Consider the following 23,893-nt stretch of genomic DNA (forward strand, 5'->3'; position numbering starts at 1 on the left):
GCATGTTGCGCTCATGGGAGCACGTGCGCTGTGGCTGCCGCTGGCCTCGCAGCCACTGAGGGGGTCAAGGGACAGTGGCACCCCGACCCGGCGATGCAGGGCAAGGGGATGGCCGTGATGGGAACATCCCCCCTGCCAGGTGCCTGCCTTTAGGCAGGGTGACAGCTCGGTCACATCCAGCCGAGCACCGGGTGGGGATGGTGTGTGCTGGGGGGGCAGCTGTGCGCATCAGTGAGTGAGGAGCAGCACCCATGGGTGCTGGCAGGCAGGCGCGTAAGGACCTGTCAGGATCATTATTATCGCACTGTGGGAGAGCAGGGGCCGGCCGGCGGGGCAGAGGGCAAGCACCGGAGTGGCCGAGGTCTGGGTGACCATCGCTCCCATGTTGCCTCTGCCAGGCAAAGGGGTACGGGGTCCCTGGCCACCCCACGGGGCAGGGCCACGCTGCTGGCGAGGGGACCACGGCCGGGCCACCGGGTGCCCGGGGAGCTGGGGGGGGCAGCGGGGCCGAGCCCAGTCGGAAGGAAAGCGGGATGGGGGAAGGAAGGGGCCGGGGAGCCCCGGTCACGCTCCGGCGGGCGGACAGCGGGGGCCGCTCCATCACGCAGACAAAAGCGGAGGCAGGGGCAGCGCCGGGCCGTGGGTCCTTGTGGCGGGGGTGTCCCTCCCCAGGGCGCCCCACGCCGCCGCCGCTGTCCGGCCGAGGCCAGCTCGGTGCGGGTGCAGCTCGCCGGCCGCGACTGCAACAGGGTCCCCGCCAGCAGCCTGGGTATCCCCGGGGGGGCCCGTGCGGAGAGGGCCGCGGATCGAGCACCGGGGTAACGGCCGGGGGGACAACGGGAACCTGGGCAGGGCGAGCTGGCGGCGCCTGGGGACCGGGGGCGTTTGCAGCTGGGGCGGGCGGGGGACGGGGGGCTGCCGGGACCGGGGACGTGCGGGCTGGGGGAGGCGCGGGGCCGGGCTGGGAGACACCCACGCCGGGCGGGGTACGGACCGGCCGCCGGGCCGGGAGCGAGCCGCCGAGCCGGGCCCCGCCGGTGCCCCTGGGCTGCCCCCGGCCGCGGCCTGGGCCCCGCTGTCCGCGTCGCATCCCCGCCCGATGCCTCCGGCGGGGACGTCCCGGCTCCCGGTGCCGAGCGCGGCCAGCCCTCTCCTCCTCCCTCCTCCTCCTCTCCAGGGGCGCGCGCCCGCCGGCGACGGACCGGACACGCGCGCGCCCCGGTCCGCGCCGCGCGCCTCCGCTCCGGCCCCCCGGCTGTCGGTGGCGGCGGCCCCGCGCGCCCCCTCCCCGGCCCCGCTGCCCCCGCGCCGCGCAACAGGCGGAGGCGCCGCGCCCTCTCCCTCCGCGGCTCCCGTTACCGGCGGCGGCAGCGCACGTGGCTCAGGCGGCGGGCGGCGGCTCCATAGGGCGGCGGCGGCGGCGGGGGGGAGGGGGGCCCGGTGCGCGCCCGGTGCGCGGCGCCGCCGCCGCCTCCCGGCGCTGCCTTTGTCTCCGGTGAGCGCTCCCGCGCCGCCGCCGCGCGCCGCCCCGCCCGGGCTCCCGCCCCGCCGCTCCGCCCCGCCCTCGGCTCGGGGAGGGACCCGGGAGCCGCGGGCCCCCCCGCACCCCCACCCCGGGAGCCGCCGCGGAGCGGGGGCTACCGGCGCGGCTCCGCACGGGGCGGGGGGAACCGGCGCTGCCCCGGGAATCCCCCCCTCCCCCCGCCCCTTCCGGGGAACGGCCGCGGGATGCCGGTGGCGTGAGGGCCGTGGCATCCCCGGGGGTGGCCGCGGGAGCCCCACGGGGCGGGGACCCGGGATCCTCGGGTGATGGCCCCGCGGCCCCGGTGGGATGATGCCACGGGCTCCCCCGTTCGGCAGCCTTGCCCTCGCCCGGGGGGGGGGTCGAGGGGGGGCCAGTCGCAGCCTCCTTGGCGGAGGGGGGGGCCGCCACGGGCTCCCCCCGCCAGCGCAGCGCTAAGACGGCGGCAGGGCGGCAGCTCAGCCCGAGCGAGACCCTCACGGCCCCGTCCGGCCGCGGGACGCGTGGCTAAGGGCAGGGATGGCAGCCTGGCGCCGAGGGACAGAGGTGGCCCCACGGACACCTCGCTGGCCTGGCCAGGCACTGGTCCCCCTGTGCTAGCGCTCCCCAGCTGTTTGCCGTCGGGGGGGGGGGGGCCATCACCAGCTCTGCTCTGCTGTGCCCGAGGCCGGTGGTCATGGCCATCGTGGGAGACCCCTCCAGGGTCCTTGTACCCAGCATGGGGGCACCCGCTGTCCCTTCGCCACACCCTGGGGCTGTGCCAGGAGCCTGGTTACAAGGCACGGGCCGGCCCTGTGCCAGGGCCAGAGGCTGGGGGGCTGCCCAGGGGCGGGTGCCCCTCGCGGGCCGTGACCCCGCCGCCACTTCCTCCCCGTGGGCAGGGTGGTGGGCACCCGCCGCAGCCGCACACACAGCACATTGTTCTGCCGGGCCTGGCCGGAAGGATTTCCTCCCTCTTGGCCAGGGAATGACCCCGTGAAGCTGCCCACTCCTGCCACGGCCCCGCAGAGCATCCCCGGCAGCCAGCCAAGCCCTGCCACCTTGCCCCGGAGCAGGGCCATGGTGGCCGTGCCTCCCCCAGCCCCCTCGGCTCTGGCCCCGACTCACCTTGCTGGAACTGGTCTCCTGCGCTCGGACCTCACAGCGTGGCCGCGGCCGCCCAGCAGTGCCGGCTTGAGGGGTGTGGGGGTGCCCGAGCAGCACCCGCGGTGGGCAGGGGGCTGCGGCCATGCAGGGGGGTTGGGGTGCTCCCTCGGGGCAGGGGTAAGGCAGAGGCTGGGGGTATGGCAGGGCCCGCAGGCATCATCAGGCCAGGGTGAGGGCGGACGGGGGGAGCCAGGCCTCCGGCCCCGCCAGTGCCGGGGGCCGGGAGCTGCCTTCCCCTTCCCCACGGCGGCGGGGGGGGAGGCAGGCGGGGGAGCGCTCCCCGAGCCACATGGTGGGCTGGAGGAGGAGCCGTTGCCCAGGCAACAGCTGAGAGCATCTTTCACCCCTGAAAATCGTGTGCTGGCGCTGCCACCACAGCCCCACAGCTCAGGGCAGGACCCCCAGCACCCCAGGGCCCAACCAGAACTCTCCCAGGGCCTGCCATGTCCGTGGGTCCCAGACCCGTCGGTTGGTTCCCACTCTGGCCATACAGCAGCACCCCGTCACACTGCTCCCCCCCAAGGGCATGGATGGGGACGAGGCACCCCCCCAAATGCCAGGGCTGGGGCACTGCTGGGCGGGGGGCAGCTGGGGGCTGGCAGAGCCCCCTCCATGCCCTGCTGAGGGCTCAGCCATGGGCTGCCCGCACCCCCGCCCTGCCTGCAGAGCCACGGTCAGCCTGGCTGATGGTGTACCAGACACCACCAACACGCTGGTGACCCCAGGACCTCGATGCCAGGGTGGCACAGCCCAGGTAGCGCCGACAGGGCGACACAAGCATTCCCGGCCCGTGTGATGGGAGCAGCAATCCCCAGGCAGTCCCCATCCCCCCACCCTGCCTTCTTTGCATGGCTGCAGAAAATTCCTGGATTTTACCCCAAGATGCCCCCTCTGAGTGTGAGAACTCCTCCTCGGCCTGCTCCCATAGCAACTGTTCCCTAGCTACCCAGCCGCACTTGCTATTCTCATCCCTGTGCAGCTGTGTGCGGCCCCCCTGCGCTGCGCACAAGGCTGCTGGTGCTGCCGCCGGCCCCGGAGCCCCGGACCCCAAACCCACCCAGCACCCACCCTGGCCAGGCTGCCCCCTTGCACGCTCCCCCAAGGCGACTGTCATGATCCTAACCCTGCTCACACCGTGCCCCTGCTTCCAGGGGCTGTCCCTTGGGCTAAGGAGGCAGCGCTCTGTGCTGGCACACGGTCCCCCTCTGCACGGTTGTCCGCCCCCCTGAAGCAGCAATGCACAGCACCCAAAGGGAAGCAGGACTCTGCCCCTGGCCCCACAGCACGCCCCTGACAGCCCGAGGGGCTGTGCCAAGGGCAGGCAGGGGAGTGAGGGGACATGCCCTGAAGGGGACCACAGGAGACATGAACACCCCGACAGCCCAAAGCCTTGTACTTGTCATGCCCCTACACTGACCCAAACCACCCAGCAGAAGCCACCAAGGGCCTCCCATGGTCCCTGGGCTTCAGCCCCAGCCCTTCCCTGCAGGACAGGAGTGCCAGCAGAGCCCATGGCAGCCCAGGAACTGGGGTCCTGGCTCCTCTCCTTACAGTCACCAACCCTGTATGGCCCAGAGCAGGCCCCCCCTTATGACAGTGATACAAGGCACAGCAAATCTTATGCTTAACAAAAGGTTAAAAATTTAAATACTGTCCAACTTTAGTGCAAGGCAAGCAAATGATACCACAGGACCAAGTTGGTGGTCAGCCCCCCCGGGGGGCCTGGCTCAGAATGAGCACGAGGCAGCAGCACGCACCCGTGCACGCACGCACACATATGTGTGCACACACAGACAAAGACACAGACGACAAATTATTGCTCAGGACACAGCTGGGACAAGTGTGCACAAGACGGGACAGGACAAGCAGGATGAAGAGGTGGGCTGAGCCCCATGCTGCTCTCCAGGGACACGCTGGGCTCCAGCCCCCCACCGTGCCCTTGGGCACAGGAGCTGTGCTGGCTCCCCAGGACCCCCAGGGACGCACACTAGGCTGGTAAGGTGGGCAGGCTGGTCCTGGCCCCGCTCACTCTTTGGGGCACAGCTCACAGGATGACCCCAGGAAGGAACATTCCCTTTACCATGGCTTTGTTCCCTGAGAGCAGAGTCCCTTACGTGCCTGCTCCTCCAACAAGCTGGGCCTGGGGACTGAGCACCCCCAGCGTGCACAGATGGCTGGTCCAGAGCCGGTGGAACTGCGCTAGGGCCACCCTGCACCATGCCAGGGATCACACCGACCTTTGGGACCCAACAGCAGGTACCACCTGAGCAGGTGCCATGGGAGCGGCTGTGTCCCGCTGTGCTGCAGGCAGCCTGCCAGCGGTCTGGAGAGGGGGCCGGGATCAGCTCGTGGGAGCTGGCAGCATGTGCAAGACGAGGCAGGAGGAAGCAGGCTCCGGCAGACAGGGAAGCGAGGATGAGGCAGTGACGCTCTGCTGCCAGGATGCAATGGCAGACGCTTTGGCACAGTGCTTTCCTGCGCCTCGGGGCTGAGCAATGGACTCCGCTGGAGCCAGGGATGCCTCAGCACTGCCAGAAAGGTCCAGGAAAGATGCTTTAGACACCTCAAGGCACAGAAAGCCTCTGCCCAGGACTCCCTGGTACAAAGCTGGGGCTGTCACTCCCCCCATAGGAGGACATTTGTGCCTATGACAGGGTGAGGGCAGTGCAGGCCCCCCACCTATAGATTAAAAACCGACATGTGATATGTACAGACTAACATATATAAATATACACCAAACCTGCAGTGCTGCTTCAGCACCGTGGAATGTGTCAGCAGAGCTGCTCCAGTCTGGCCTTGGCCCACGCCGGCGCAATCCCTCCCTCCCACCCTGGGCCAGGGAGGGGAGCGGCAGCTGGTGGGCGGCAGCAGCACAATCCCAAGCAGCAGATTCAGAAGCGTCCAGGTCTATCTCAGGGATGAGGGCTTGCCCACAGTCAGAGGCACCTCAGCCTGAGCTGCGTGCTGCTGCCAGCCCTGGAGCCATCCTCAAGAGTCTTCAGATAGATGTGTAAAGCTGTAAACAAATCCACTTTGCAGGACTGCTGCTACCTTGTCCTTCAGGCTGGGCTGTTGTTCTGCTGGGCACCTGGAGAGGCAAGGGGGTCCCAGGGGCTGGAGAACAAGCTGTGCTCTACAGCCGGGTGGGCTCTTCCTCACTGTCGCTGCAGTTTCCACAACAGTCCTGAAGTCAAGGGCAAGGAGAGGGAGGAGGGAGAGAGAGGAGCACAGCAAGCAGAGGGTGAGCACGGTCACACAACCCAGCTTACAGCTGCCCTCTGGCAAGGAAGGGCCAGGCCCCCTCCGGCCTGTGCATGGGAGAGCTACATGGAGGCAAGGGGCTGGAGGGCACCCCCAGTCGGCAGAGAAACAGTCAGGCTGCATCTGGGGTTCAGCTCCTGGCAGACAGACTGGTGAGCACGCGGCTGACTAGCTCAGAAGCTGGGAGGAAGACGGGCTCCATGGGCTACAGCCACCCAGGGAGACAGCTCGGTGCCAGCACAGACGATCTGCCCCGCTTGGGGCTCTGGCCGCAGAAGCAGCTGAAGCCCTTTTTGCTGGAACGAGAGTCTGAGCATGGGGCAATGCCAAACCCTTCATGGTTTCTCAACCCTTCTATGTGTCCCGGACATCCGAAGAGAGGAGTGAAGGGAGCTTCCCACAGCCCCCTGGGAGCAGAGCTCCCAGCAGCGGCTGTGCAGGGGCAGCTCCGGCTCAAGCTGAGGGCAAGGCCTCCCCCACGAAGGCAGCGAGAGCAGGGAAGCGAGATTAGTGGCTCAGGGGACAGTTAGAACAACAAGCAGCTTGTGCTCTGCTGGGGGAAGGGAATAGGCACTGAAGGACAACACTCTTTCCCAGATCTTGCCATGTCCGTGGGCCACCAGGTATTTCCCTGAGCAGAGCAGCCAGGAGAGACTGCTCACCTCTGGAAAGAGAAAACACGTGGCAAGTCACAGCTCAGCCCCTGCTACAGGCAGATGCCCATCCTCTGGCAGGTCCTGCCTGCCTCGGGAAGGGCTGGGTATTCCAGCCCAGAGCTGGCTCTGGCTAGGGCAGCCCCCTGAACAGTGAAGCACAACTTGGAGCTCAGTGGGGAAAAAGGAGTCAGCACTGGGTGGCTGAGAGTGGGTCCGGAGCCAACCACGCTTGAGTGCCACAGCTGCAAGCAGCTGTTGAGAGCCCTGACTTTGCCAGTCCTGGAAAGAAGGCAAAGACTGTTCAGGGCAGAGGAGACAGGCAGGCAAGCAAGTCCACAGCAGCTGCAAGACATTTCTGTTCTCCTCATCCCTCAAAAGAGCTGCTCTCGCTGCCTGGCTCAAGGTCTGGCAGAAATGGTCTGGGGAGCCCAGACAACCCATTCCAAGAGCAAGGTCTTCTTCAGGGAATGTATTATTTGTGTAGGAAGGGAGAAGACTTGCTATTTTAGTGCCTTTGATACCTCTCTGCCTGTGTGACTCCAGCACGTTTAGCCAGGATGATCCATCCCAGCCCCCTCGACTACCTCGGCACGGAGAGTGCCAGCCAGGCGAGGGCTGGCTCCCTGCAGCCTTGCACGGGTGTCCCCGAGAGCCCTGGGGTCCCACCACCCAGCGGTAGGGGAGGCTCTGCCTGCTTCCCTCTTGCGCCCACCTCCCTGCCAGACCTGCCTGGCACAGGCAGGAGCAGGCTCATTGCTGCCAGAGGACTCACTGGGGAGGAAACGCTGCGCACTCTTACCTGTCTGCTGAATAAGCGTTGGAGTAACCCTTTTTTGGGCTGTGGAGAAGGCTGCCCTTTCCAGTCCAGGTCTGGGGGCACCGTGCCGTCTGTGTTAAATACATTCAGCTCCTTAAAACACTCCGTCTCAATCATCTGGAAGAGGGCAAAGATGGCTGCAGCAAGTGCCGCACAAAGCCTGCCACCGAGAGCCCAGCAGAGCGCAAAAGCAACAGGGACAGCGCAAACCCTGTGGGACACTGCACTTGGCCATGGCAGGCACAAGCAGGAGCAAAGATCTGTCCTCCAAACCTACCTCGTTCTGCCAAGGAATGGGCACGCTTCCCGTGGCAAACTTCTGGTAGAAGTCATTGTCTGTGGGCTCCAGCTCCACCCCTTTCACTGTGGAGAACTGTTCAATGTCCAGAACATCCTTGCAGTAGATGGCCTGGGGCTAAAAAGGACAAAGATTGCTCTAATGCCAGCTCCACAATGACAACATCACCTCCAACAACTCTGGCTCCTGGCCAAGCCCAGGCCCCCTCTCCCTGCAGCCCAGAGCTTGCTTGACCCCTGTTCTACCAGGCTTCAGAAACAAGAGGGAAGGGGATGGGCCCCATCTCTTCAGGTGAGCCCCCCCAGGGCTCTTGTTTCCCTTGATGGCACCAGTGACTGAAAAGGTCAGCCTACAGACGGGTACTTACATCTGGCTTGAAGGGGGGGTCCAGCATGCCTGCTTCCAGCCTCCTAAAGTTGAGGTGCTTGAAGAGAGGGTGCTCCTTCACTTCCTTGGCCCCAGCTCCTCGGCACCCCAGGCGCTCCAGAGGGTCTTTGCACAGGAGCTGCAACACAAAGGAAATCAGTGCCGCAGGCGGAGGGTGCTTCGGGCAGGAGCAGCCCTGAGGTCAGCTGGGCTCCTGCAGTAGGTCTCTAGGGACAGCACAGGCAGCTTGGAGAGTGGGGGATTACGGCACCCGCTCTGGACCCCCCTGCACTGCCTTATCGCAGACAAGGGAACCTGGCTGCCACCAGCACCTCTACAGGTGAGCAGCCTCCATGTTCTGCTGCTGCATGCAGAGGCAGTGGGGGGCAAAGGGACAGGGATGCACACTCGTACCATGGTACAGAGAGAGCGGGCGCAGGGTGAGAACTTCTCCGAGTACTCCTCCTGCACTTCCTTCACCAACCGCTCCACCTCCTCCCGCTTGATCTTCTTCTTGCGCTGCTGGAAGGGGGACTGTCCCTCGATCATCTCGTATACGAGGCAGCCCAGAGCCCACCAGTCTGGGCTGAATGTGTAGCGCTCGTTCTTCACCACCTCTGGAGCTACATAGGAGCAGGAGTGAGGGACATGTAATGGGTAGGGAGAGCACACGTGCAGTCAAGAGACCACTTTTTGATTATACCAGGGCCACTTACCCATGTAGCCAACTGTCCCCACCCGGCCCTTGATTGTTTGGCCCTCTGGCACATGCACAGCTAGCCCCAGGTCTGAGATACGGATGTGACCTGCACAGAGGAGGGGTCAAGTTAACAGGACAACATCAAGGGGCAATGTTTGAAGCTACCAAGAACACAGAGTAACCCTGATTCAAGCAGAGGAAGAGAGGACTCAGGCTCAGGGCTCCTCTTGACTCTGCACTCACCGTGGTCATCCAGCAATATGTTTTCTGGCTTCAGGTCCCTAGGAAGGAAGGGACTTGATTAGCAAGAACCCTGCTGTCAAGGCAAAGGACAAAAGCAACAGTGACATCTCAAGAAGAAACAGATAAGCAGCTGAGGGATGCAACGCTCCTGCCTTGGTCACACAGATAACCTTCCCCTCACCCTCTAGCCCAGAGTTAGCTCTGCAAGCTCTCCCCTCCTGGGCAGAGAGGCAGGATATGAGAACCTTCAACCCTCCAGAAGGAAGCAGTGTGCCTGTGGCTGATTCCTTCTTTGCAGATGCAGAACTCATTATGGGGCAGGTCATGCAAGAGAAAAGGACTAGAGGCTCCTTCTGCTTGTCCTGTCCCAGGGGCAAGGCACAGGGTAGGACCAGAAGGGACTTTCCAGCCCTGTGTTTAGCCACGCTATCCCTAACACTGCATCACACAACCCAATGAGTACAGTCATACAATCAGCTTGCTCTGCCTCCTGCCCAGCTCTCAGTCTTGAGCGCACTGGGGCAGCCTAGCCTCGTTTGTTCTAGTGTCAATACTGCCACGAGTTAAGCACCCAAGTGACTGCCCCAAGGTATTCGGAGCATGATCACATCCTGCTCTTGGCGATCATTTACCAGCATGAGGAAGCCAAGCTAAACTCTTCCATTTCTCCTACGATATCAGCTTTCTGTTCCTAATCCCCTCTCACTCAGCTCTGTGCTGCTTTCAAGCCTGTGCTTATTTTCCTGAGCAAACAGACCCACTGGGCTAGTAAGAGCAGCAGGAACCCACTTGCTTCTGCAGCCCATACAAGGTCTCCCAGCAGGGACCAGGCAGCACGCACCTGTACACTATCCTCTCCTGGTGCAAGTCCTCAAGGCCACAGCAGATCTCGGCAGCGTAGAAAGCTGCCCGGGGCTCCTCAAAGCCAGCCTCTCCCATGTGGTAGATATGGAACTTGAGGTCCCCTCCATTCATGAGGGTCAGCACTAGGCAGAGAGCATCTTTAGTTTCATATGCATAGGCTAAGCTCACCTGCAATTCAGGGCAGAAAGGCTGTTAGAAGACACAGCTGAAAGAGGGAGATGCCTACACTGACGGGCACTTTGTCACCCAAGCAGCCACTCACAGGCAGCAGGACTGCGCCTTTGCCAGCAGAGGAGGCAGAGGGGGAACTGTGCAAACCCAGGGAGGACACGGAAGTGCCCAGCAGTCCCAGCACACCCCAGCTTTCCTTAGACAGGGAGGACACTATTTCCCTGAGCCAGAACTGCTTCCATCTGGGGGGCAAGCAGCACCCGACAGCAACCCTGGGGCAGCATCTGACAAATCCTCCATAAAGGGAGGTTTCAAGCTGTCCACACCTCAGTGCAGCCAGAGAAAGAGCTCCCCATCACACAGCTCAGGGCTAGGCTTCTGCCCACTTGGCTGTCTGGAGAGGCAGTGTGCCTGGAGAGACAGTTATCGCTGCTTTCATGTGTCCCAGAGGTTAAGAAGGTGCCAGTGGGATCAGATTGGTGTTCAGGTCTGACTTTGGGGGCATTTACAGCATCTTGTGGAGACAGTAGGAGCTCCTGCCAGACCCCAGCCTCGTGAGAGATCTACAGCCACCAGGACCCTACCCAATGGGCAGGGCCTGCTCCTGCCTCTCCACACCGGGTGAGGAGCACCAGAGGTGCTGGGCTGGCTGATTGGAGGAAGAATCAAGCACCACAGCAAAGTGAGAGCAACTCCTATGTACTTACTACAAACCTACTGTTCACTTTTTCCAGGATCTGTTTCTCATTCAAGGCCATGGCCTCTCCCTTCCGCTTTTTGATCCGTTTCTTCTCCAGCTTCTTGCAGGCGTACATCTTCCCTGTGGCACGCACTTGGCAGGCACAAACCTGGAGGGGGGACGTGGCTCAGCACCCTCCTGCTGCCGTTTCCAGGGTGGGGTTCTAGGTTCTGCTCTCAGAAAGAGGCACGGGAAGGCAAAGGTGTCCCTGTCCCCATCTCAGTCCGAGGTCAGCGAAAAGCCCATTGTCAAAGCAAGGACACAGGGAGCAGTGACATCTCCAGATGTCACAGATAAGCAACAGAGAGCTGCGACGCCCCTGCTACCTGTAGCAGCACCATGGCTGGTGCCTGGGAAGATAGAAGGCCACTCCAGAAACAGAAAGAAGCTTGACAGTGACAGTTTTCAGGAGTCAGTGTCTCCTGCCAAGATACTGGGAACAAACCTGACTCTCTGCCCAGGTGGCAGTGCACAGCACAGGGCATGTGCTACCTACCCTGTGCAACACCCACACCTCCAGTGCCTGGCGAGAGGTGAGCTCCTGCCCCTCAGAGGGGAACGGACAGATCATGCAGTGCCCAGAGCGCAGCAGCGCCCACCACAGTGCTCCCAGTGCCCACCACAGTGCTCCCAGTGCCCACCCAGCCACCAGCACCTAGAGCAGCTTGTGGTGCCCCGATGGCCAACCCAGACCTGCACCTGGCAACTGGCAATGGTAGCTGCCCGTTACCCTGAATACGGAGGAAATGGTGGTCACTCACCTCCCCAAAACCGCCCTTGCCCAGCACACGGTACTGGCGGAAAGTGTTTTTGGTCACCGGCTGCCTGTGAGGGAAAGGAAGCTGGAGTGAGATGGGAGCTGGGAGAGAGCAGGGACTGAAGCCCAAACCACCCCCATGCTCTGGCCTGAGACTGTGGCTCACCCCAAAACCCCTGCTCAAGCAGACCTTGCTTCCCTGCGAGGCAAGCAAGGCTGGGGCTGCTGATGGTGCCAATAAAGGGCCCTGAAGGAGAACAAGAGCAGACACGGGCCAGGCCCTTGGCTCCTGCCAGTGGCCAGCATGGGAAGGAGCCTGAGGGACCCCTCAGGCCGTCTGTGTGAGGAGGGTGCAGGTCTCCCACAGATGCCGGGAAGCGTTACCGTTCCAGCCATTTCCACTGCAGGAAGCGGTTGAAGTACAAGCTGTCGAGGTAGTCGGCAAAGGGAGCCACACTCAGGTAGTCATGGATAAGCCTAGGAGAGAGCAGAGCCAGCAAGGTTCCTGAGAACTGATGAGAGCTGTGGAAAAAGCCAGGGGTTCAAGCAAAGAGGAGCTGAGCAGCCCCGAGAGCCCGTTTACATTGCCATCCCCTCACCCAGCCTGGTGCAGAATCACCCACGTAGCCCCGGCTCAGAAAGCCCCCCTCCATGCTAGGCCTGATGCAAAAGGAAGGTGCGTTGGAGGTGCCACTGTGATGAACACAGCACCCTAGGACCAGGCTGGCACTGCTAATTGTGGCCTCTCAGCACCAGCCCGGGCTGTGGGACAAACGGGGACAATGGGGCTCTTTGCAATTACCCCCTCTGCTCACAGGGCAAATGTGCACACAAGGCTGTAATCAGCTGCCGAAAGCTGCTAGCAACGTTCAGCACCAGGCATTGAGTTGTTCGCTTTCAGATGAATACCCAGTACAAAAGGCCACAGGAGATCCTGCTCAAGAGAGCTAACTGCCTCGGAGACCAGTGCCAGGGCTCCCCAGCAGAGTAAAGAGCCTTAGACATCGTGTCTAGACTGGAGACATGCATCAAGGAGAAATGGATGGGCTCTTCCCCTTTCAGAGCTTGCCAAGAGCAGGCAGGGCCCAGCCCGGAGGCTCTGCATTCAGACAGCGACACTCGTTACCACACACAGAGCTAACGCTCCCCAGAAGACTGCAGCAAATCCATTGCCACAGCCCTGCACCCAATTAAGCAATGTGCTCCAGCTACTGTTCAGGGAGGGGGGGGGGGGGGCGCGTAAGCCCGGTTTGCCTAACGGCTTCCGCTTTGCACCCAGAGCCAGGACCTCAGCCACTGCTTCTGCGATGGGAACAGTGGTGACCTTAGATCCCTGCAGCAACAGCCAGCATAATCTAACCACAGCGGCCACACCTGCAGCCAGCGGGAGAGGACAGGTGGCACTGGGACTGGCAGCTGGCAGCACGCTTTACAGGTGTCTACAAGTGCCTGGCACAAGACTAGGAACAGCATGGCCAGATGCTGAGGCTCACTGAAACAGGGTCTTTCCAAACAGCAACTCAGACCCAGAGGAGACTGAGACAAGCAACAGAGGTTTCTGCAGCAGCTTGTGGCTCCCACAGCGCACGGGAGCTCCTTGCACTTGCTTTCCTGTAGCTGTGCTGCAAACTGCTAGCCCGAAATTCCCCAGGCCCCAGCCTTAGCACCAGCCCTCGCTCTCCTGGAGGATGGGAACACGACGGATGAGATGAGTTAGCTGCAGCGTCAACCCTGTGCCATGATGCGACCTGCCCTCCAACTTACTTAGTGGATTCCTTGAAAAGCTCCTTGGAAGGTTCCTGCTCCAGCCTCTCACAACAGGCATCCACCAGCTGCGACGGAACTTCAGGCACGTGGTCCTCACTCTGGGGACAAAAGGATGGAGTCAGACAATAGGGAGCAGAGCCCAAGGGTCCTGCCAGGAAGGAGAAGCCCAGGAACAGCACACAGGTGCCTGTCTACTTTAGGGCCAGTGGGAAAAGCAGCACGGTTGCTTGTGAGGTGGCGGGGTGGCTCTGTACTCTGCCCTCGCTGTCCTGCCCAGCACATTTGCTGTGGCAGGACATGGGTAATGACAACTGCCAGCCTTCCAACCGCTCTACTGTTGCAGGCAGCAAACACAACCCTCTTACTCACGTTTGGCTTCAAGTACTTTTCAATCAGGTGCTGCCCGCATTCCTTCCGCTTCTCATCTGGAGCCACTTCATACCCTGCCTGCACAGAGCAAACAGTGTGAGGAGCAGGTCCAGCCAGGAACCAAGCCTTGCTACCAGCCAACAGCTGCAGAGCAGCAACACCCTCTGCCCAAGGTTTCCCATGCTTTCCTGGAAAACCAGATCTCCAGCAAACAGCTCCCTAAGCAAAGGCCCAGCCCTGTCTTGGGGAAACGGCAACACACAGGTTTTTCCTTCAGGAAACCTCCGTACCCAGAAGTACCTGGCAACTGCCAGAGCACCCAGGGCCAATTGGTCCATGGCCAGGGGTGCCAAGAACATCCCTGCCTCCCCCAGTGAAGCCTGATGGGCTTTGCTCTTTGCTCTTACCACGGCATCCAGGAACTTGACGCAGCGTGACAGCTCAGGTCGTGTCTCGCAGAACTGCCGAAAGAGCATGTGCCCAATGGGCTGCTTCTCGCACAGGCTGTGGTAGTCCCGCTCTGCAAATGCGGAGAAGATCATTCACTGCCAAGCCCCAAAGGAGCAGCCACAGCCCACTGCCCTGGCCACAGGCAGCGGTGGAGGGGCCTGCGACTCATCAGCCGGCTGCGCACAGGTCCCACCAGCCTGAGACTCCCAGGAGAGTGCAACGTACCCAACAGGGAGGAGAGGCATGACTGAGCTTTTATGTTCCCCTATGGAAGATCTTCTTCCTGAAAGAGGTTTGACCTGCTGTTCTGTACAGCCTGCCTTCTAGTAAGGGACTCCAGCAAATCTGTTTGCCTAGAGGTTCTTTTCCCAATCCTCTTCTCAAGGAGATCGACTGACTACTCCAGACACACAACTTCCCTTGGAACATGAGGAACACACTGGGCTTATTTCGAGGCAGATCTTCCATGCCAAGAGTTGCTCTGATGACTCCTACAAACCACTCATATTCCCAAAGGCCCGGCTGGAAGCAGAATCATCAAAATGGACGGCACCATTTCCACAGATGCCCTGTTAACACAGCACACACTCCACGGGACAGCCACTGACTTGTACATCAACTCCTACTGCCAACAAAGTACAACTGCACAACAAAGATGAAGTTCAGTGCTGGAAAATGTGTCATGACACCCACAGGAAGGGTGGCTGCAGGCACAGGACTAACATGAGCTGAGGGGAAGCTCTGTCGAGGGCACACAAGTCAAGGAAGCAAACAGGGGTTTGGATGGCCAAGATGGGAGCTGCAAGACGGGAGCTTGGCTTCCCTGCTGATTCCTCCTACGCCTCTCTGAAGTCTGGCAGTCCAGGCACAAACCCCTTTGACTATCCAGAGCACTTCCAGTTCTCTGCTTTTCTTCCTCCCCTTCCACTCAGAAGACACTGTCTGATCATGGGCCAGCACAGATTTGTGTCACAGCCATTGCCACTGAGGGCTGCGGGCTGCCTGGGGTGCAGACGTGCAGCTTCCCACTGGTGCACAGGGGATCTTCCAGCACTCCCCAGCGCTGGGTACTGCCAGCCTTCCCCTCCCCGCACAGCAGTTTCTCCCGAGGAAGCTGCAGCTTCCTGAGGGTGCACGAGAGCGCAGGGATGGCCGGGCTGTGGTGGGGGAGGAGGCCACCTCGCCAGCTCCGCTGCACGGGCGGTTTCCTTGTGGCTGCAGGGGAAGGAGTTCCCTTCAGCTGGGGTGGACGAGTTCGCTGCCTGCGAGATCAGAAGCTTTTGGCTGCCCTCACCGCTGCCCAGGCTCACACAAGGTTACCCCCTGTGGTCAGGGCATACAAAGCTTAATTCTGCAGTGGGCAACCAGCCCACCGTGCCCATGGTCCTGCCAAGCTTCTGGAATAGGAAATAAAATGCTTTCTGAGCAGCCTGCGAGGGGAAAACGAAGCCACTCCAGCCAAAAAGTGACCCAAGCACGAGGAACAGGGTCATCACTCCCACGGGGAAACTAAGCCAGGCAGCTGTCACCTGGGCCAGAAGCACTTCTCGCATGCCTCCCCAGGGAGAAGTGGGGACACAGGCGGTGACAGCCAGTGGCTGGGAGGGACTCGCCTCCCAAAGCTTCACAAGGTCACTGTCCCGGACAGTGGGACAGCAGAGACAGACAGAGCACCAGCACTCACCACTGGCAAATGGGCAGCACAACAAAGATGAAGTTCAGTGCTGGAAAACGTGTCGTGACACCCACAGGAAGGGTGGCTGCAGGCAGAGGACTAACATGAGCTGAGGGGAAGCTCTGTCGAGGGCACACAAGTCAAGGAAGCAGACAGGGGTTTGGATGGCCAAGACGGGAGCTGCAAGAGCAGCCCAGGCCAGAGCCCTGTTCAGTGCTCAAAACTTGCTCCAGAGAAGCGGTCTGCAGCAAAACCAAGGTGAGAGTCTCCATTTGACTACACTCAGCTGCAAAGCTGGCCCCAGGAGGTTGCACATGGTGTGCACAGCAGCAGGGAGGTGGTGCACGGTGTGCACTGGGCTGTTGTGAGCTTGGAGGTTACAGTGTGGATGACGGAGGCTGAGTTAGTCTGAGTGCTATAGTCCCATGTGCCCTCAAAGGGAGCCACCCTTCTCCTTCGTGCTGCCAGGACGTGGAAAACCTGGGCAGGGCAGAACTGGGGACTGGAATTGCTCCCAAACCCACTCAGCCCAGTGACACCTACTCTGAAACAAGGCCAGTGCTGTGCCACTCTGCAGCTGGCAGTTGAATCTGGAGTGACAACTTAAACAAGCTCTCCCCTTCCCAGGAAGCAGAGCGCTCCCACTCTCTGTGCCCCAAAACAATTTCACATGATCTCAGGACCAAGCCTACTGGACAAACAACATTAGAACCATGAGGAGTACAAAGTGCAGTATTAAAATTACAGGCCGAGCCCTACCCAACTCTACAATTCTCATCCATACCACACAGCAAGAACCCAGTTTTGCCTGAGGAAAGGTGCTGCATTAGTGTTAGAAGCTGAGGTCTGCAGAGAGGGCTAAATCCCAACCAGGGAGTCCAGAGGATGTTAGCAGTACCTTTTTTATTTATGCAAAGGGACCCCAGAGCAACACTCCAAAACTGCAACACTGAGCATGTCTATTTGCACACAGAAGGTGGTGTACCTCTAGTGAAGGTGTGTGGATACATCAACAGGTACTATCCAGCAAGCGCCGTGCAGTTGTGACTTACCTACCCATCGTTTCTTCCTTACATCCTGAGCTCCAAGTGATCCTGGCTGGGATTTGGCCAATACACGCCCTGTTACATGTCCCTGACCCTCAAGGGATTCGGCTTTGGGTGCACAACACACACGCACACACTCACCCACCAGCACCACCCTGGAGCGGAGCCTGGGTGCTGCTCAGTCCCGCCAGCCGCTGCATCTCACCAAGGGTTTGTCGAAGGTCCTCGCAGAGGCTGATGTGGGGGAACTGCAGCATCTGGCGCCATTTCTTACTCTTGCCTTTCCGGTTTCCACCACCACCTGCAGGGCACACAAAATTGATACCATGAGTTATGAAGCAAGGACATCCAATTGCAGCCTAGCCTCGCCAGGAGCCGAGAGAGGAGACATCCTGTGTCCGTTTACACAAGCAAGCCCAGGCAAGGAAAACAAGACCAAAGTGGTACCACCGTCTCCTGGCTGGTAGAACAAAAGTGTTAGAGCATCTGACTGCCAGAGGAAGCAGACGGACCAACCACTGGCTGCTGAACAAAGGTCCTGACCAAGAACACAAAGACCTTTCACCTGGACATCTCAGTGACTCGTATTTATATGGTAGGAGGATCACAGCAGGAACAGGAGTGCCCAAAGCCACAGGCTACTCTATGCCTGCACAAGAGTTCTTGGCTCCCAGGCCTGTCCTCAGGACCTCTGCATAACTAATGCACCTCTGGAGGCCAAGCCTTGCCCGGTGTGTAGCTCTTCCTGCTGTAGTAATGATGTTCCTGCCACCTACTCATTCCAGACTGATTGCTTTACTCCAGGGAGGGGCTCTCAGAGGGAGGACATGAAGCTGGGAGACAGGAATTCCTGCTCTAATCCCAGCTCCACAGACAACTCACTGCATTGCCTGGGGCTCATCACTTCAGTTTCCCACCTGTGAAGTGGGGACACTCCCACCTTTCTCCAGAGATAAGCCGGCCTCAGAAAAGTGAGATTCAAGAATCAGATATTATTCCAACTTCAGTTGCTCGAGTAAATGCCCAGTGCTGTAGGACGGGGTGGGAAAGCTTCTAGATAGACCAAAAAATTTACATCATAGCAAGTATTAAGTACTGAAATACTGATGGCTGGGATCAGCCAGCCTTTAGGGACTGCCTTTCCCCTGCCTGGTGCCAACACACACAATCTCCCACCTCCCTTGGAAAATACATTAACCACCCTGCCGAGCTGGGCCAAAGGCACGACCTTCTGAAATCAGGGGAGGCTGAAAACGCATTTATCAGCTCTTGAGAAACACTTTCATAACACTTTCCTCCATTGCGGACACAATTCAGCCCCAAATTCTAGACACAGTCGCTGAGCATCCAGCTCCCCACACTGCAGGAGGGCCTGGCTGGACAGGCGGGTGGGACAGGGCCATCACAGCCACCTTCCACAGGGGCAGCCCCGGGTCTGAGCCCCTGGCGTGCTGCAGGTCGCTGTGCTACATCTGCCCCGCACCAGCAGCTGGGCTGCACGATTGTACAAACTCAGGAAGGAAGTGACTCAAGGGTAAGCAGGGGTGGAAGAAACCAGCAGCACACACACCACCTTGTCAGCCACAGCTTGCGGCAATGAAATGGATGGGGACAACTAAGTGAGGGCACGGGAGGACAAGCCATCCTCACCTAAAGAGTGCTCAAGGAAAGGCAGAGCAATGCCCCACAGCACCTGCAGGATGAGGACTGGCAGCTTGCGTTTCCTCGAGTTGATTGCTTTGAAAGGAAGCTCCAGCACCCTTCATGCGCGGTTCTCCCCCGCACTCCCAGTGCCGCATCAAACAGCCCAGCAGGGAACTGGTCTCCTGCACATGAACCTCTCAGCACGCCCATTTTGGGGATGGGGCATAGGGTGGGCCACCTTCACCCAGAGCCCACCAGAGGGGAGCTTCCAGGCTTGCTGATAGCCCAGAGCCGGTCTGTTGTACCTCTGCCAGAGGCCAGCAGGCAAGTGGGACAATGGGGGAAGGATCCTTGTCCTTCCCAGGGCCAAACCCTCCCAGAAGAGTTTGAAGGAAACGGAGAGCACGGCCACCGTATGCAGTGACTAAAGATAACGGTCAGCAAACCCCCCACACATCCAGGGCGATCTCAGCCCTGCACTCTCACACCAGACCAGAAGGCTCCCAAAAAGGCTGGCCTGGGGCAAAGCACCCCGTGCTGCCAGACCTGGCCGGCAAAGCGGCTCCGTCCTGTCACACAGGCTGCCCAAGCAGCTACCACAGCCACCCAGCCATGGGTGGGACAGCCACGGACAGGCAGCACTGCCACCCACAGCTCTCGCAGGCCAGGAACCGTTTGACACAAGCGTGCCAGTGGATGGTGTCCGCCTGCAGCCAAACTGCCCAACGCCTGCGGAGGGAGAGGCACCGGAGGAGCACGGCAACTACTGCAGCAGCCATCCGATGCCTTGCTCTGCATTGCGACCAAGCTCTGCTCTGCCGCAGGCCCAACAGGAGCCAATCTCCTTGGTCAACTCACTCCGGATGAAGCAGGGTCTCGTGTCTAGAGGTCACAAATGCCACTGTTCGGTTTTGTCTGGATTTGGCAAATCCAGACCTTGCCACTATGAACCATCATGTCATGGTCCACCATGGTCACCGTGCCTGAAGTACCTACAGTAAGCCTGGTTTTCAAGCTAAAATGTTTCCGCCCATGTAAATTTAATATCGCTGCTCTTCCCTCCCACAAATCTAATCTCCAAAGCCCTCTAACTGGATTTCAGTGAGCCCCTCAGGCTCCAGAATGACTTGGCCTGGCCAGCAGCACACCATGGGCCAGGAGGGACTGTACTTCTCCGCCACTTTACATGATCTAATGAATTCCCCGATTCCTGGCTGGAACTTCCTTCTCTACAAAGGACCAGGCTCCTGCATGGCAGACTTCCCAGCTCTCTCCTTAAGCCATCCTGAGGCTTCTCTGCACAGCCAGAGGATGGATGAGGCTCGGAGCACCCTGCCCTGGTGGAAGGTGTCCCTGCCCGTGGCAAGGGGTTGGAGCTGGATGATCTTTAAGGTCCCTCCCAACCCAAACTGCTCTGTGCTTCCATGGCAGCCCCGCTGCCGGCCGGCTGCATCCCACCCGGAGACCCTGGAATCCAGCTGCGACCCCTGAAGCTGTGGGACGGTTGTGGCCCACAGCACAGCTGGTGGCAGCGGGACAGGGTCGGTGTGGGGGTGACAGAGGGTCGGTGTGGGGGTGACAGAGGGCCGGGGGCTCACCACCACAGTTTTGGGATCAGGCCTGGGTGGGAAGCAGCGTTTTACGAGCCTGAAAGCAGCTTTTTTCTCCCAGGGCACCGGACGGGCCTCTCCCCTCGGCCGAGGGGCGAGAGCCACCCCCCGAAGGGTGAAGGGCGCCAGCGCCGGGAGAGCAGGCAGGGGCTACCGGGCGTTGGCAGCCGGTGGGGCGGCGGGCGGGCTCTCCCCCACCGGGGGCGGCACACGGTGGGTGCGGAGCTGCCCCGGCCGCCCGCAGCAGCGCCCAGCGCCGGGGCTGCATGCAGAGCCCAGCGCTTCGGGCGGCATGTGCCCACCCCGCGCCGTTACCCCGCTCCCAGGGCGCCGCGGGCGGCCGACGCCGAGACCCGCCAGGAGAGAGAGCCCGAGGCCGAGTCCCGGGGCCAGGCACGGCCGGAGCCTGCAGCCTGCAGCCCGGGGAGGCGGGCACCGCTCCCAGAGGCGGCTCGGCGGGCTCCCGGCTCAGGCCACCGGCCGGCCGGCACGTCCCGGGCCCTGGGCTCACTCCGCGGCCGGCCCGCCCCGGGCCCGCCTGCCCCACCGCCGCCCCGGGCCTGCCGCCTCCCCGCGGCCCCCCGCCCAGCTCCGGACACCGGCGGCCGCCCAGCGGTGCCGCTCACCTTCGCGGGCCTTGAGGAGGACGGTGTTGGCGACAATGTTCTCCAGCTCCATGGGCCCCGGCGGCGCGGCCGCCTCCCGCCCGGCTCCGCGCCGCTCCCCGCCGCTCAGCTCGCGCCCCGCCGCCGCCGCCGCCGCCACCGCCCCCCGCCGCCGCCGCGCCTCGCCCACCCGCGCCCAGCCCGCCAATGCCTGCCCACGCTCCTCCCGCGCCGCCCTCCTATTGGCTCAGCCCCCTAGGAAGCCTCGCCCCCTCCGCCGCGCCGCTGCCCTCCCGTTGGCCCCGAGGCGGGCAGGGGTGTGGGAGGGCGGGGCGGGCAGCGAGAAGCGCGCGTCATTCGGCGGTCATTGGCGAAGCCCTGCCGGGAAGAGGGAGCAGGTGCTGATTGGAGGACGAGATGTCACTCCCAGAGAGAGCACACACCTCACCGGGAACAGATTGGGCGAGCGTCTACGGTGCCTAAGGCAGGAAGAGTCCCGCCTCCTTTAGCATGTGATTGGGTAAAAAGCTGCCACTCCGCTGCACAGTGGGTCGTGATAGGGACTTTCCACAGGGGGCGGGCCGAGCCTCTCTTTATAACGGAGCGCTTGCGCCGGGATGCTTTAGAGTGCGGGGGCGGGTAGCGGTGGAGCGGGGTGTGTAGTGGTTGGGCGAGGGTGGGCGGCGTCTCGGCGCTGTCGTGCTCTTGTTAGCAGCGTTTATATATTTCGGGGGGGTATTTCCCCCTCGTTGTAGCCTGGCCCTGTGTTCGTGATGGCCTCAGTAAAATCTTCCAAGCACTGGCGTGTCCGGTGTTGGTCAATCCCTGTGTTGCAGGGTGGGTGATGCAAGCTCTGGTGCTGTGCCCAGGCTCCCTGGTCACTGCTGCCATGGAGGTTTGAGGCTTCCTCACCCCCTGGTGCCCTTGGCAGGGGGGTGCAGTGTCACCAGCCTTGTCCTTCTGGGGCTGAGCCTGGTGGCTGCTCATGTGCCGTTTGGGTATTTGAGCTCTTGAGTGAGTGCTGACGGTCCCGCAGGCTTCTTCCCTCTGATGCTTTGCTCCTTTTTTTACCAATACTCTTAATTAGCCATGCCCTTACCCTGTCTGAAGACAGGCTGTGGTGTGGGAACCTCTCCCTGCCTGCTCTGCAGCAAGTCAGTCCTTGATTTCTCTGCAGAGCTCTCAAGCATCCCTTGATTTATCAGCCCTGCCAATGACCTGCCTAGCTTAATGCTTCTGTGTGTGAAATCAGTCATTAACCCTCTTACCTGTCAGCAAGTTGTGCCTGCCCTGCTTTCTGCTCCTTGTGGCTTTTGGACGTGGGTGTCGCCTCTGCCTACTGATGGCTTCCATCTCTCACCCCAACCCATGGGTGATGCCTCCCTCGTGTGTGGTGGCTACTGGCAGTGAGCTGCCCTGGGTGTGAGGTTAGTGGTGGCCAGGGCATGGAGGAGCATGTGGTGATGGGCAGGTTCCTCCACCAGCCTCTGTCAGTGGGGACCATCCTGAGCCCCCAAGCACTCCTTGGCTGAGCTGTACTAGTGAGCAGGAGGGGAGGGCTTCATGTCCTTAGGCTGTAGCCATGCTGGTAATAACACAAATTATTTCAGGCACTCATTGTCCATGCATTTGGTACTGGCTGTTGTCTGCTGTGCCCTTCAGCATCTGCTGGAGATCAGGTGTTGTGTCTTCTGGTTACAAATCCACAGTGATAATACGGAGGAGGATGCTTTGCCCTGCCATACCTCAGAGGTGATCTCCCGTGTCACTTTGCCATGAGGCATGAGCTCACACTGTCAGCTTTCTTCTTTTAGACCTGCTTTCCTTTTAAAGGTGGCACATGTTTATTTTAAGCTTCAAATGCAATGAATTTGTTTCTGTGCATTTGCACACTTAACCCTTAGGTTGCTACTTTCTGTTTTCTCCCAGCTGATGTTTTGTAGCACCATTCCCACCACCAGCAAGCCATTGGCCACAAGGGGCTACCAGAGCAGCACAAGTGTCCAGGAGGGGTACTGGCATCCCCAACAGAGCTGGTGGCACCCCAGGGGGTGGAACTTGCACTCTGATTTTTAGGTCTGCAAGGGGGAACATGGCTGGAGAGGGCTCCAAACCCAAGCCTATCAGGGGAATAAATCAAAATAATGTTGAGAAATTGAAGAAACGGCCTAAAAATGCAGGATGCGATTCCAGGCAGACAGGCGCAGGTGCTGCAATTGGGCAGGAGTAATCACTTCAAGGGGAGCTGCTTTCCCGGTGGTACTGCAGTCACAGCTGCTCGCAAGCAGGGCAGGAATAAGGATAACGCTGTGGCAGATAAAACAGACTTTGCGCAAACTTGGAATGGAAATGGCTGCTGTGGAGATATGGAGTGACCTGCTCGACCCATCTACTGTGGAAAGGGCGATGTGCTGGATAGCGATGCAGCAGGAGGTGCTCGGTGGGGGAGCTCTCCCTGGAGCACCACAGCCCCCCAGTAGTGCCTGTGGCAAAGAGTGCTCTCAGACTCTGTCCAGCCCTTGGGATTTGATGTTTTGGACATCAGCCTGAAGCTCCCTTTGGTGGTTCAGATGTTGCCCTAATGCCAGCACAGACTGGATGCATCGACAGCTACTTGCCCAAGCAGGGGGGTCCCTGCATGCCCTGACTCCAGCTGGTTCCTGGCCCCTCCTGCCCTGCAGCATCCTGGAGCTGCACACTCATGCTCAGGAGGAGGGATGGTGCCTGATCCCCAGGTCGGCTCCAGCCGTGCTGGGCAAGGGTGAGGGCAGGGTGTGTGAGCCAGGGCACTGCAGATCCCCAAGGGGCTGGTGCCCCTCGGGGAGAGCTCCTCTCCCTGGCTGAGCTGGCCTGGCTGAGTCCCCGTCGGGTGCCCTCATCTCCCTGGGTATTTTTAGGAGCGAAGTGCTGTTTAATGGTGAAAAGGAGAAAAGCAGCCGTGGGAGAGGAAGCCAGGCAGCAGCGATAGGGCAGCTCCTTCCGCAGATGGTGCCAGGGTGGCTCCAGCTGCCAGGTCAGCTGCCTCCGGAGGGGTGAGCACCATGTCCCTGTCCTGGCAGAATTCCACTGGGAGCCTCTGCTGGCCCCGAAGCTCATGCCATGAGCGTCCATGCACAGGGCCAGCAGGCGTGGGGTCGGCCTGGGGACCCTCACCACAGTGGGTACCCGAATCCCTTACAGCCCCCTG

At 60.8% G+C, this 23,893-nt stretch overlaps 1 protein-coding gene across 2 annotated transcripts; it reads right to left on the reverse strand.

The window, feature by feature from the left end:
- Window positions 1–4,303: 4,303 nt before the first annotated feature.
- On the reverse strand, window positions 4,304–20,852 carry GRK6 (G protein-coupled receptor kinase 6). Of its 2 annotated transcripts, none has more exons than XM_040604616.1 (16): window positions 20,728–20,852; window positions 17,053–17,148; window positions 14,084–14,196; window positions 13,677–13,754; window positions 13,305–13,405; window positions 11,925–12,017; window positions 11,545–11,608; window positions 10,752–10,892; window positions 9,851–10,041; window positions 9,010–9,047; window positions 8,783–8,872; window positions 8,481–8,689; window positions 8,068–8,205; window positions 7,680–7,817; window positions 7,385–7,519; window positions 4,304–5,852 (listed from the first exon to the last, which is right to left on the reverse strand). In XM_040604616.1, the coding sequence occupies exons 1-16, from the start codon at window positions 20,777–20,779 to the stop codon at window positions 5,802–5,804; spliced, it is 1,728 nt and encodes a 575-aa protein (XP_040460550.1). In that variant the 5' UTR covers window positions 20,780–20,852; the 3' UTR covers window positions 4,304–5,801. The 2 variants fall into 2 exon arrangements, with proteins under 2 accessions (XP_040460550.1, XP_040460551.1); XM_040604617.1 differs by having other exon boundaries at window positions 4,304–6,593; window positions 20,728–20,844.
- Window positions 20,853–23,893: the final 3,041 nt, after the last annotated feature.

This window comes from Falco naumanni, chromosome 8, assembly GCF_017639655.2.
Source record: "Falco naumanni isolate bFalNau1 chromosome 8, bFalNau1.pat, whole genome shotgun sequence".
Classification (NCBI taxonomy): domain Eukaryota; kingdom Metazoa; phylum Chordata; class Aves; order Falconiformes; family Falconidae; genus Falco; species Falco naumanni.

Bases quoted from the DNA above. Each gene is read 5' to 3' on its own strand.
- GRK6 (XM_040604616.1), bottom strand. From the start codon at position 20,779: ATGGAGCTGGAGAACATTGTCGCCAACACCGTCCTCCTCAAGGCCCGC. The intron at 8,690-8,782 runs GTAAGTGGCCCT...GCTCCTATGTAG, and splicing joins GGGGACAGTTGGCTACATGG to CTCCAGAGGTGGTGAAGAAC. The intron at 7,818-8,067 runs GTAAGTACCCGT...TGTCCTTTTTAG, and splicing joins ACCCCCCCTTCAAGCCAGAT to CCCCAGGCCATCTACTGCAA.